At 31.3% G+C, this 14,640-nt stretch overlaps 1 protein-coding gene across 5 annotated transcripts in view; it reads right to left on the bottom strand.

The window, feature by feature from the left end:
- Lrfn5 (leucine rich repeat and fibronectin type III domain containing 5) overlaps positions 1–14,640 on the bottom strand; it is a 266,246-nt gene that overhangs the window by 21,537 nt on the left and 230,069 nt on the right. For all 5 annotated transcript variants that reach the window (XR_009228343.1, XM_058584504.1, XM_058584506.1 and 2 more), the window contains one exon: positions 300–1,704. Coding sequence is in view for 4 of the 5 variants with exons in the window: in XM_058584504.1 (XP_058440487.1) it covers positions 300–1,684 (1,385 nt within the window). In the remaining variant the exon portion in view is untranslated. The remainder of the gene's footprint in view (positions 1–299; positions 1,705–14,640) is intronic.

Raw genomic sequence — 14,640 nt, 5'->3', positions numbered from 1 at the left:
ATGTTTTTGAATTTTTAACTTAAATCAATCTTTTTCTCTGATAGTCACATCTCTTAGATGAGGTGAAAAAAATAAGCATAATATTAAATATAAATTTGAACTCTTTAAAAATAACACCATTCAGAAGATTTCCCCATATATATCCACCACATTTTCAAGCCTTACATTATGCACTTTAAAACTGAGAATTGTAATTACAACACAGAATAACATTGCCAATTTGAAAGCATCAGGAGTACATTAATAAGCCTTACACAAAGATGCATGGTTGCTATTTAAATTTACTTAATTTTTCTTACCTGTAAACAAGGGTGTCATCATAAGTACCATTGTACTGAATTTGAAACATACGTATTCCAGGAATATTTCTTTGAAAATTAAACTTAAGTAGTGCTGTAGATGAAGTTGCTTCTGCCACCACGATTTTATCCTGACTCATTTTAGTGTCCCCATTACTACTGCTTGCATTAGAACCTGACTTAGTAGAAGTTGAGATATCTGAGGAACCAGGATCGGGCTCATGGATATGATTTGTACTGTTTAATAGGTGAGGGAGCTTAATTATATGAAGATCCACTGTTTGTGTTGCTTCCCCAGCAGGATTAGAAGCAATACAGGTAAAAGCACCTGTGTCTTTTACAGTTGTTATAAGAATGTCAAGTGTTCCGTTATCATACACCAGCGATCTTGTTGCATTTGAAATAAGCTTCCCTTCAGGAGAAATCCAATGAATTGCAGGTTCAGGGTCTCCCCGGGCTTTACACCTCAGCGTTGCCCTTTGTCCCTCTAAGACCCTCATCTCATGTGTATGACGAGTAATGAGGGGAGGCTCACACAAAAACTCTTCCTCAGGAATTGACCAAAAGTAGCGGCCAGTTAAAAGTGCAGGAGAAGCACAGGTCTCCAGATCATCTTCTCTAGACAAACGCCTTAGCCAGAGCAATTCACAATTACAATGCAAGGGGTTTCCACCAAAACTCAGTGCAAATGTGGATGGACTTATGATTCCTGAGGTTGCTAGGACCTGAGCTCGCTGAAAGAGAGGGTCAGGTGGTAGCTTCTGCAATTTATTTGATGTTACATCTAGCCGAGTCATCTTGTGCAAGTGGGAGAAAGTCCCCTTAGGAATGTTATCAATCATATTATGATCCAAGCTAAGGGTGTGCAAACTAACCATCTTCTCAACAGCATCCCAAGGAATAGTTTCTAGATTATTGTAGGACAGATCCAGCTCCTCAAGGGCAAACACATCATCAAATGCTGTAGAAGAAATTAAAGTCAGTTGATTGTTATTCAATATTAAATGGTGGAGATTGGAAAGCCCACTGAACATATCATTTGTGATTTTAGTCAATCTGTTACTATTCAAATGCAGAGCCCTCAAATTCCGTAGGTCAGCAAAAGCATGAGGTGTAATAAAACTGATTGTATTCCTGGATAGAGTCAGGTCCACCAAGCTGGTCATATTGGCAAAATCTTTTCTTTTGATATTTGTAACAAAATTGTCTGCCAAACGCAGTTCCACAGTTCTTCTGTCAATGTTTGGTGGAACAAATAGAAGCCCTTTCTTGGCACAAAGGGTTGCAAGATTAGGAGACAAAATCTGACAGACACAACGCTTTGGACAGATCTGAGCTCTCACTGCTATGCCAATGAAAAACAGATAAAAAAGAAATTTTTCCATTGTAGATCAGATTTAAGAACCTGTAAGATAAGATAAAAATATAGTGTTAGTATCTAATCATTTTAGTAATGTTCTTATTTCTACCTGAATAATATTTTATGCAAATTGGAATACAAAAATAATTTTATGTTTTTTGTAAAACAAGTGACTATTAAATATCTGTTCTGCACTAGAGGCTATAATGGGCACTAAGGATGAATTATATAATATTCACAATTTCATAAGATTTAAAGTCAAATTGGAAAAATAAAAAAAAATCTGATCTGATTACTATAATTCTGTAAATTAAGTGCCATTTTAAAAATATGTCCAGGATAATCCATGGGTACACAAAACAGACACATTTAACCCATATTAGAGAGCTAGGATTCAGGGAAAAAACTCCATAAGTCCCGAAGAACCCCTTTTTCATGTAAGGTCCAAAGATTAGCGGTGTACCAAAGGATTTGCAAGTCGTTTGATTCACTATCCTAAATAGAAACAATAAAAGGTAATATTTGCCATGAAATTGAACTTGTAGCATACTTTTGAAGTATGTTCAATAATTTATCCATTATTTACTCATACTACCATACAACCATTACATTGTATCTCAAAACACAATATTTTAATTCTCAAAATAACAAGGTTGAAAACTTACCACAAAATCAACAAGTTCCCTAAATATTAGAACATTCTGTTAATTAAAAATATGAATTTTGGAGATAATTTATGGAAAGCCTTTATTAAAATGCTTGAGATTAAATTGATATCACATTCTGGTTTTCTTCTTTTAAAACATTAGCAATTTCTAATTTAGTTTTAAAAATAATAAATACTTAATTTCCATTTCCACTTTGATCTTAATTATATGATATTGAAATTAAACCCCCAAATAAAAGTAGCAACAGAAATATAATTGAAAAGTATCACACACTGTATGTGTTTTAAATACCCAGAGTGAAAATAGCTGTAGAAAATCATCCAACTTTTTAATTGAATATAAATAAGAATTTACAATTAGTCCAGTAATATTGTACTTAAGTTTTCTAAATGAAAACTCTCTTATAATTCAGAATTATTTTATGCACTATGAAGTATGCTAATAATTAATAAGAATTATTATTCTCAACAAATAGGCTTCTGTTCATGAGAGAACAACTAATATTGAAATAGCCTTTCCAAAATGAGCAGCAAATAAATGTGTAAAATATATAAAACAACAGTTTTTAGACATTGGAAATAACTAAGCACAGAACCATGATCCATGAGACAGTGAATTTAAAAAAAAAAAAAAAGAACTTTCTACTTTCTTCAGGATTCACCTTCCAAGCTATGGTTCAAGGAGGCAAGACAAGGAAAACAAGATCAGTCCTGTTAACCTGAAGAGGCAGAGACTGGAGTGCAAAGCCGTGGTGGCCTGCATTTGTGAGGCAGAACACCAAGAAGGTGAAAGTTATCAAATAAAAATTTCCAGTGGTCTAGTTAGGTGGAGCTAGGGAAATAGATGTGGAGCATTGTAAACAGGGATCTTAAAAAGAAAATGACAGAAAAGCGAACAAAAATCCAGTGATATGTAGGACAATCTTAAAAAGTCAATGTGAACATAAATGGATTGACAGCAAAAGGCAGTGGGGCAGAAATACATTTGAAAAACAAGCTTCCAAGTAAAATTTAAAAACAACAACAACAACTATAAATCCAAGTTCAACCATATCGAGACACATTATTATCAAATTGTAGATTTCAATGTACAGTGGGAAGACCCTTAAAAGCATATACAGAAGTAAAAGATTATAACAAGGTGAGGTGGACAAAGTAAAAGTAACTGCTGATACCTTACTAACTCCTCTTTATAAACAAAGCAAGATGGAAGACACTGAAAGCATCTTTAAAGTGCTACAAGAAAAAAGAAATGCCTAAACATTGGAAAGACTGTCTTTCTATAAAAGATTAAAATACAATAAAAATATTATTGGAGATATTTCAAGATATTATTGGAGAGTTTCAGGACTAGCAGGATCTAAGGAAATGTAAACAATCATTTCTTTAGACTGAGGAAAACCTATATCAGATAGAAGAAACTTCAATCTCTATAAACAGATGAAAAACAATGGAAATGATATTATCTGTAGGTAAGTATGAATATTTTTGTCATGTTTTACTACGCATTTAAACAATATTTCTGAAAAGTTTATTTATATACAGGCAGGTTTCTGTTCACCCTAATTTATGCCAGATAGGCCATTTATTTCCTTTTCTCTTGTGAGGTAGGAGGACTGTTACTTCTGAAATATAGGTACTTTCACTTTCTTTGTATTCACCTGGCACAGTGGCACATGCCTATAATCCCAGCTACTATGGAGGCTGAGGCAGGAGAATCTCAAGTTTGAGGCCATCATCAGCAACTTATAAAGATCCTGTCTCAAGATAAAAAATAGAAAGTGCTGGTAGGGATGTAGAAAGTCAAAGAGGCAACCAGTGTCACCTTAAAAACAAAAACAAGCTGAATAAGCAAAACATCATATTCTTAAGAAAGAATAACATCATAATGCTGTGAGGGCAAATACATCTTTTAGATTTTATTTAGGTACTGAGATTGAACCCAGAGGAGCTCTTACTAGCTACACACCAGCACTTTCTATTTTTTATCTTGAGACAGGATCTTTATAAGTTGCTGATGATGGCCTCAAACTTGAGATCCTCCTGCCTCAGCCTCCATAGTAGCTGGGATTATAGGCATGTGCCACTGTGCCAGGTGAATACAAAGAAAGTGAAAGTACCTATATTTCAGAAGTAACAGTCCTCCTACCTCACAAGAGAAAAGGAAATAAATGGCCTATCTGGCATAAATTAGGTAAACCTGCCTGTATATAAATAAACTTTTCAGAATCATGTGCAGGGTGGCATAGTAAAAAAGTATTAACCCCTAGCTCATTCACACTGGTCTTCATTAAATCTTGAGCATATTAGCTTAAAAATATAGGCATGGAAAGAGAATAGGTAAAATTTCCCTTAGTTGGTCCATATTTCTAGATAACAAAGAATTGAAGAAGGAAAGAAAACCTGCAGGTAGGGCTGGGATTATAGCTCCATGTTCAGTGTTCAAGTGCTTGTCTAGCAGGGGTAAGGGCCTGTGTTCAATCCCCTTCACTGCAACAAATAAACAAACAAGGTTTAGCCCTCAGGCAACCTTACTTTTTTTTTCTTTCTTTTTTTGCTAGGAAAGGAAAGAAAAAATGCAGAAGAGATTTAAGGGGGGAGGGGGAAATGAAAAGAAAAACAAAGCTACTCATGTATATCCTCTATAGAAGACTAAGGGAAGAAGAGATAAGTTCAATCCCTTTTTATACTGATATTTATCAACATAGAATACCTGGAGAGGCATTCGACATCTGAGAAAGTTTCCTAGAAGAAATCTATACCTTCGTAGACTGTGAAGCAACTGCAGCCATAAACAAAGTCACCTGTGAGATTTGAGATCAAAGATATCTCTCAAGAAATGTAGGCAGCAGCATTCTTAGAGCAGGGTGACATTTCTATAAGTTTGGAAATCAGGTGATTTATCTGAAAAATAGAGATAGAACTTTGAAGCCAATGTAGGGCTCAGATACCAGGTCTTACTAAATAGAAAATTGCCAGATCTCCTCAAACCCCTTGAAACTGTGGTGAACTGAATCACAAGGACATTGTTACCAACCACACAGGTTAATTGCTGAACTTATGGATTAAGTCCCCATTCTCAGACTGAAAGAAGACAGATATCATCCTATTTTTAAAAAATATATGTTACTTTATCCTTTGCTTAAAAATATTCCATATAAAATTAGAATTCCCAAAAGACCTATAAAAGCAAGAAAAGTTGGCCAACTTTCCATATAGAAACGAACAGAAACAGACACAAAGACACCCTAAATGTTAAAATTACAAAGAAGAATATAATACTTTGATAAGAATACTGAAGTATCTAGTGAAAACATGGGAAACATATGAGATTAAGAAATTTAGATGAAATGTAGAAACAATTTCTAAATTGTTTAGAATGCTCTAAATGATAAAAAAAATCATTAAATATACCTAACAGAAAATTAGACAAAGCAGAAGAAAGTTATCATTGGACTTGCAGACAAATTAATTGGAAGACAAATTAAACTCAGACAAACACAAAACATTAAAGGACAGTATATAAAGTTTGATATTAGAGGGAAAATATTAAAATCTAACACAATCATAACTGGAACTATGAATAAAAGAAAAAGAAGAGAGGGATGGATGGATGAAGAAACAGAGAGAGACAGAGAGGGAATATGAGGCAGAAGAAACATTTGAAGCAATAATAGTTGAGAAGTTTACAGAGTTGATGACATTAGTGATATAAACAGGCCAATGCATCAGGATAAACACAAAGACAATTATATGTAGATGGAAGAGAGTATGTTGCTGAAAACTAAATATAAAAACAGAAGACATACAGAGAGAGAGAGAGAGAGATAAAGGCATTACATATGAGAAAATAACCATATTATTTGTAATTCAGAATGAGAGTAGAAAACTTAATGAAAATAATAGGAACATAAATATATACAGGCAAAGACTAAGAAAAATTCATCCCAGTCTCAACAACATAAAATGAAATAAGTACACCAGCATGGAAGAAATAGGGAAATAATCAACCCACTGGGAAAATATAAAATGCATACCAAAGTACTGTGCTTAATCTTAAAATATATCAAAAATTTCAAACACAATAGAATGTAAAGTTTTTTTAAAAAAGAATATTATTATGCCTAAAATAGCTGCATCCACCCATAAAACATTTAAGAAAGAAAAGCACATATACTTTTAAAATAAAGATATAAACAATTCAGACGCTGGAAAATTTTGTCATGAAAATGCTGAGCACAAAACACTGCCTTGGCGATAAATTAGATAAATTAGTTTTCATGGTGAAAAAGGATGCAATCATCAAAAAACCATCATGAAAACATTGGATGTACATGAATTATACAACAGAAGGTCAAAGCATACTAAACAACACGTGCCAGAACTAAAGAAAGAAATACATACTTACAACTCATGCTACAAACTCTTACCTTTGATTATTTAATTAAATATGCTAACTAAAAAAAAAAATAGCAATAGCTATGAAATAAGCAGCAGCCCTGTAACACTATCAATCAAACTAACTTAATCTATTCTCTGGACCTCAATGCCAACAGACACCAAATATGAGTTATTTGAAACACAAATTCTTTCTAGGTGTCCACAGAATTTTACTAAAATAATCCAAACAGTAAGCCTTAGTCCTCAAAATATGCAAAACAATTAACTCAGAACATATATTCTGAGCACTTTGTATTTCAGTATGAATCAATCAAAACAAAATAATCACAGGGAAATCATTTGGATATTTAAAATTTTTATGACTCCAAGACAAGAGTTATAGGAGAAAATAGTCAATATTTTGAGCTGGGTGAAGATGAAAACAAAGTGCAACATAATTCATGGGATTAAAAAGTGCATATATAGGAATAGAGTTTAACATCAATGATCTATTTGAAACCTCCAAAAATAAAAAACAGATGATAGATAAAAAAATTAATCCCTCCCCAAATTATAGGAAAAGGAATAAAGGAACAGCAGAGATTATTGAGATGAAAGTCAGATACAAAATGAAAACAATACACAAAATCAAAAGTTAGTTTTAGAAATATTGCTACACTTCACCTCAATCAGTGAGACTAATTGAGAAAAAAAAGAGAGAAAACAAAAATTACTGACAAAAAGAATAAAAAGTAAATGTCAATACAGACCCCAAAGACATTTGAAAATTCATAAAGGGAATTTATTAAAAATTCATGTCATTGTACTTGACAACTTCAGTAACAAGAACCAATTTATAGTAAAACACAAAATATCAAAATAGTGAGACAATAAAACACACAAAAAAATGTAAAAAATATCATATTTGTCAAATAAAGTGAATTCAAAATATTCACCAAAAAGGTAATTCCAGATCCAGTTGATATGGATGTGTCTATTATAATTTAAACATATAAAATAACATAAAATTTAAATATATAATATAAATTATCAATATATAATTTAAATATACTATATGATATACATAATTATTTATATAAAACATACATAAATTTATAATTTAAATATAATATTTTATATAGATATAATTAAGAGAGAAATAGGAGATATATTGTATGTAATACAATATAATACATTATCTACAGTTAATCAAAAATTAGTCAGATTTTAGAAAAAATGTATCTTCTTAGTTTTGTCATATATTTTTAAATATGTGATTCCATCTCAAATTATTCCTCATGTCTCATTACCCGACTTATTCTTTAGTGACAGGCAACGTATGAACATCTCTGAAGATACAGTGATTTAGAAAGTAACCATACGTTTAGAATAAAATGTGGAGGACTCTCTGACCTCTATTTTTAATTTCTGTCTGACATTTCCACGTAATGGTAAAAAATGTACTGTGATTAGTTTCTCAAGTTATTAGCACAAGGTGAAGATTTCAGTTTGTAAAAGAAACAAGGTAAGAGATTTTTTAATATGGCATAGTTCTCATTATCAGCTCACAATTAATCTTTACATATTTATTAAATTAATATATGGCCAACTGAAGAAATGAATATAAATGGAAGGGTAATGCAGTTTATATGCTTTATTGGAATAAATTATTTAAACGTTCATTAAAATAATTGAACACATTTTTATCATTTTTATCTGGTTACATAAAACTATTTCAAACACAATCTATTACTTTTTTGAAATAGCTAAAGCAAACATCACTATCAAATTTTTATTAAATATTTGAGTGGTTCTGTTTCTCTTCAAATAGTGATATAGTTGCACTTATATAGATAATATTTACACATCTCTATATTATATGTTCTTTTAAGCAAATTCATTTCAGACACCAAGTGACACATTTTAAATAAGTAGAGAGTCTATCACATGCAAATTGGAAATGATTTTTCCAATACTGCATACATCTTTTGGATCATAGCTATTATATAACATATGCTCAAGAGAAATCAGTATTTATTTGGCAACCAGAATGGGATACAAAAGCAAATTTAGATTTTACAACCGAGACAATAGTCTATTCTCTGCAGAAACTAATATGGTAACAATTTATATGTTGAGTTAAAGGAAAACTACTGAGCTCATCTACAGCTGCCTTGCCATTATTCAAGAGAACTTTATCAATTCAATGATGCCCCTTTGTCCAGGCTAATATCTGGGTACAAATATTCATGCATACTGATGAATTGTTTTATGGTGTCAAAATGGTTATAATCAGGAGGCCAGGTGCAGTAGCACAGCCTGTAATCCCAGTGGCTCAGGAGGCTGAGACAGGAGAATCTCAAGTTCAAAGTCAACCTCAGCAATGACGAGGCCCTAAGCAACTCAATGAGACACTGTCTCTAAATACAAGACAAAATAGGTCTGGGGATGTGGCTCAGTGATCAAGTGCCTCTGAATTCAATCCCTGGTACCCTCCCTCCCCCCCCAAAAAGGTTATAATTTTGTAAAGATATTTAATAATATATTTAGATAGAAAACACATTAAACAGTTTTATTTCAAATATTTTTGGTTTTCTGCCTAATTTTTTCTTAAAAGAACTTAAGAATGGAAACATTTTGAATTGCATTCTCCATGAAACAACAGACTAAGAATATTGTGATTGAACCTATTAAAGGCAAGCCTCAAAATATGACATGTTATAGTTATACATAACTATAAAAATTATCTTATGAAAATTATTTTTTGGTCTTTAATTATAATACACTAAAAATCATTTAGCACATTGAACATAATAAATAAATAAATTTTAATCCATTCACTCATTTTTTTTCATTAACTTCTTCAGGAAAATTTACTTAGAATCTACAATGCATACAAAGTGCTTTGCTGCAATCTACCAAGTCTAGAAAGTTAACATTTTTATAGAAGTATATACACAATTTAATAGAAGAAAAAAATGTGAAAAGTTTTGACTTACTGTACATTTTCATACTCAAATTTACAGAGTTCAAATGGATTTGCAAGTTCTTACTATACAATCTAGTAATTTTTGCTCTTCTCATATGTACATAAAAATGTATGTATTTTAATATGACATATGTCCACATAAACACATATATTGTTTATATGTAGGGACTCACAGTCAGCGGTTACTCTCCATTGCTTCTCCATCCTTTACTCCTAGGCAACCATTAGTCTGTATTATGTCACTGCAGATTTGCTTACTTCAGACATTTTATATAAATAGATCACACAATTTTTGTTGTTTCCTTAGTATAATGGAAAAAAAAGAACTTTTCCTTAAAATAATGTTTTGAAGATTCTTTCATGCTGTAGCATGTATCAGTATTTCATTCCATTTTTATTGCTTCATCTTAATTATACAGAAGTATTGGTTTCATAGTGGTGTATTTATACATGCATATAACATAATTTTATCAATTCCACGCCCCAGTATCTCCCCTTACTGATTTCCCTCTTAAACTGATTTCCTTCATCTACATTCATGGTCTCCCTTTTACATTCATGACAACCATCCCACCCAACAGCTTCCACACTTGAAGGAAACCATATGCTTATCTTTCTGAAACTGGTCTATTTTATATAATATGATGACCTCCAATTTCATCCTTTTTCCCAAACTGGCAAAAGTTAGTTCTTTATTGCTGAATAAGAAACAAATCTGCATATGTACAATTTCTGTATCCACTTATTTGTTGATAGATTACTAAGCTGATTTCGTATCTTGCCTATTGAGAATTGTGCTGTGAGAAACATGGGTATGCAGTGTCTCTAAAGTATGCCAAATTTATTCATTTAGATAAATACTGAGGAGTGATGTAGCTGGATCCTATGGTAGTTTCAATTTTACTTTTTAGGAGAAACTCACTGCTAATTTCCATAGTACCTGTAATAATTTGCTTTCCCATAAATAACAAATAAGAATCCCCCTTTCCCTGAATCATCACCAGCATTTATGATTAGTTGTATTCCTGATGACTGCCCTTCTCATTATGGGGGGATGAAATCTGAATAAGGTTGTGTGATTTGCATGCCTCTGATAGCATAAGTTGAGGACATTGTCTTTATATACTGATCTGGTGAAAAGACTGTCTTTTCTGATTCATATTTCTTTGCAACATTTGTCAAGAATCAGATGAGTGTAGCTATATGGTTTTGTCTCTGTCTTTAATTCCATAGGTACATGTGTCTGGTTTTATATCAGTACCATGAGGCTTTCTTTTAATATGGCTCTGAAGTATAATAGAAACTGGATATTATGATGCTTCCCGCATTGCTCTTTTTCTTCAGGATTGCTCTCTGATCGTTTTTTCTTCATTATGAATTTTAAGATTTTTTTCTAATTGTGTGAAGAATATAATTGGTATTTTAATGAGGACTTCATTAAATCCATATATAGAGAGATAATATTTATATATACATATATAATCCATATATATATATATTTGGTAATATGACCTTTTTAACAATATTAATTCTGCCAGTCATGAGGATGAAAGGTCTTTCCAGCTTCTAGTGTCCTTTGCTTTTTTCAGTGTTCTGCCATATTATTTATAGAGGACTGTCACCTCCATGGTAGGTTTATTGCTAGTGTTTTTGTTTGTTTGTTTGTTTATATATTGTGAATGGAATTCTTTTCCTGATTTCTTTCTCAATGGGTTCAATATTGGCGTACAGGAAAACTATTGTTTTTTTTTTTTTTTTTTTTTTTTTTGTTGGGGGATACTGGGGATTGAACTTGTGGGAACTCGACCATTGAGCCACATCCCTTACTCCATTTTGTATTTTTATAGAGGCAGGGTTTCACTGAGTTGCTTAGTGCCTCACTTTTTCTGAGGCTGGCTTTGAATTCCAGATTCTCCTGCCTCAGCATCCTGAGCTGCTGGGATTACAGATGTGCGCCACTCTACCCAGCTAAAACTACTGATTTTTTGTATGTTGATTTTGTATACTGATACTTTGCTAAATTATTTTTATAAGATCTAGAAGTCCCGTAGAGGAGCTTTTATGCTCTTTTCTAAATATAGAATTATATTATCTGTAAATAAGAAAATTTGACCCTCATTCTTCTATTTTTATCACTCTTATTTTTTTTCTCTATCCTATTGCTCTGGATAGAATTTCAAGTACTGTCTTGAATAAGAATGGTGAGAATAGATATATTTTTCCTATTCTTAATTTTAGAGAAACACTTTCAATTTGTATGTATATTCATCAAAGATATTGATTTCTAATTTTCTTTCTTTGGTGAGTCCTTATTTGACTTTGGAATCAGGATGATACAAGTTTCATAGAATGTAGTTGGAAGTGTTCATTCCCTTTATATTTCATGGAATGATTTAAGAATCATTAGTTTTTAGTTCTTTTGAGTGGACTAGTAAATAAATCCAAACAGTTCTAGGCTTTTCTTTGTTGGGCAGCATTTTATAGTGTTTTGATTTAATTACTTGTTGTTGATTTGTTTAGGTCTTTTTTTATCTCTTGGCTTGTACATGTATGTGTAAAGACATTCATCTATTCTTCTAGATTTTCAAATGGAATATACGTTTTTCAAAAAAGTCTTTCATTATCTGTATTTTAGCAGGGTTTGTTGTAATATTCTCAATTTATCTCTAATTTTATTAATTTGAATCTTTTCTGTACTTTGATTAGCTTGGCTGAGAGTTTATCAAACTTGTTAAAGTTTCCAGGAAACAAAACTTTGTCAGTGAACTTTTGTATTGTTCTTTTAGTCTCTATTTCATTGATTTAATATATGATATTTATTATTTTTTTCACTTTACTGTTTCAGGGATTAATTTGTTCTTTTTCTAAGACCTTAAACTCATCATTGGGCTGTAAGTTTCAGATCTCTGTGTGATTTACTTTTTATTTTTCATTTTATTTTATATTAGCATAGGTACTCATAGCTATAAATTTCCTTCTTAGAATTTCCTTCACTGAATCTAAAAAATGATTGTAGGTCAAGTTTCTATTTTCATTTAAAACTAAGAACTTTAAAATTTTCCACCTGAATTATTAAATGATGCTACTCATTATTTAGAAATGTACTGTTTAATTTCTGTATATGTTTTTATAGTTTTAGTACTGTTGATATCAAAGTTCATTCATGTCAAATTTTGCCATTTTAGCTATTTCATTACTTTAATAGTTTTGTATTTGATAAGTCTTGCTTTTTGACTCCTATATAAAAAATGTTTTTTGGAGAGAGTTGCATGAGCAGCTGAAAAGAGTATTCATCTGTTGTTGGATGAAATATTCTATAGAGATGTTTGTTATGTCTATTTTCTTTATATTACAGTTTAACTGTAATTAATTCTCTCTCTCTCTCTCTCTCTCTCTCTCTCTCTCTCTCTCTCTCTTTCTCTCTCTACCTAGATAATGTATCTATTAGGGACATTAGTATATTATTGTGTCTCATTATTTCAAGTAGTGTTTGTTTTATGAAATTAAGGTGCACCATTGTTTGGGGCATATATATTTATAATTGCAATATCTTCTTGTAGGACTGTTCCCTTTACCGATACATAATGAACTTCTTTGTCTATTCTAAATTTGTCTTGATCTACTTTTTCAGATATGATAAGAGCTATTCCTGCTAGCTTTTGAAATCCATTTGCATGGAATATTTTCCATACCTCCACTTTAAGTTTGTAAATGGCTCTACTACTGAGGTGTATTTCTTACAAACAACAGACAACATAGAGTTGAGTTTTACTTTTTAATTCAATCTTCAGTTTATGTCTTTTAATTGGAGAATTAAGTAATATAGATTCAGTGTTATGGGAAATTATATAATACTTCCTGTCATTTTGTCTTATTTCTAATATTAATTAATTCCTAAATCTCATTGGCTTATTTAGTTTTCTAAAGAGATTTTTTTTCTCTTTCCAAGCTTTCTTTGTTATTTTATCTTCTTCTTCCATGATTATGACTTCTTTAAATATTTTCTGCAATACTGGCTTAGGTCTCATGAATTCCTTTAGTTTATGCTAACCTTGAAATAACCTTTCATTTTTCTTTTTTCTTAAGCATAATTTTGATGGATATAGTAATATATTTTAAAACTTTTTTTTCCAGAACTTGGAATACATCATTCCATACTCCTGAACTTTAGATAAATCTACTGAGAAATATGCTATTATTCTGATACTTTGGCCTTTAGAAGAGAGTTGGTAATTCTCTTATAGAGAATTTAAATCCTTGCTTTGTTTTGAATATTTTGGCCTTTTAATGATTATAGATAGGGAAGTAGCCATGTCTCTGTGGAGTTCTAAATGTCATTAGTACTTGTATGTCTATCTCATTCTCAAGATTAGGGAAGCCTTTGACTATTATTTCACTGATTAATTTTTCAATGACATTATTCTATATCTTCAGCAATTTCTTCAGCCATTTTATTTGTTTCAGTGCTCCCATTTATTCTGCCCTTATTTTATTTTTTTTCTTTATTACTTTCTGAATGTTCTAGTTCATCTACTTTATTTTTGAGCTTTGAAATTCTTCCTTCTGATTGATATAATTTATTGGTGGGACTATCCACTGAAATTTTTATTTAGCTTTTTGTTTTTTTTATTTTCAATATTTCTGGGGTTTTAAAATTTTATTTTATTTTCTATAATCTCTATTTATTGGGCTGAGAGTGTAGCTTGGTGGTAGAGCACTTGCATAGTATGTGTGAGGCCTTGGGATCAATCCCTAATACCACTAAAAAAAAAAAAAAAAAAAAAAAACTGCAGAATCTCCTTATTGAAATACTCTTTCATAAGCTGTATCATCGTTTTTAGTTCATTTCTTAATTCTTCTTTTAGCTTATTGATAATTTTTTAAATCAACTCTATGAATTTTTTTTCATAACTTTATTCATAACTATGAATTAAGATTTTTAGGA

The sequence above is a fragment of the Marmota monax genome, unplaced genomic scaffold (assembly GCF_021218885.2).
Source record: "Marmota monax isolate L192 unplaced genomic scaffold, Marmota_monax_Labrador192_F-V1.1 WCK01_AAM20220418_F8-fsc00001, whole genome shotgun sequence".
Taxonomy (NCBI): domain Eukaryota; kingdom Metazoa; phylum Chordata; class Mammalia; order Rodentia; family Sciuridae; genus Marmota; species Marmota monax.
Note: the sequence above shows the minus strand (reverse complement) of the source record. Positions and strands in the feature narration are given on the sequence as shown.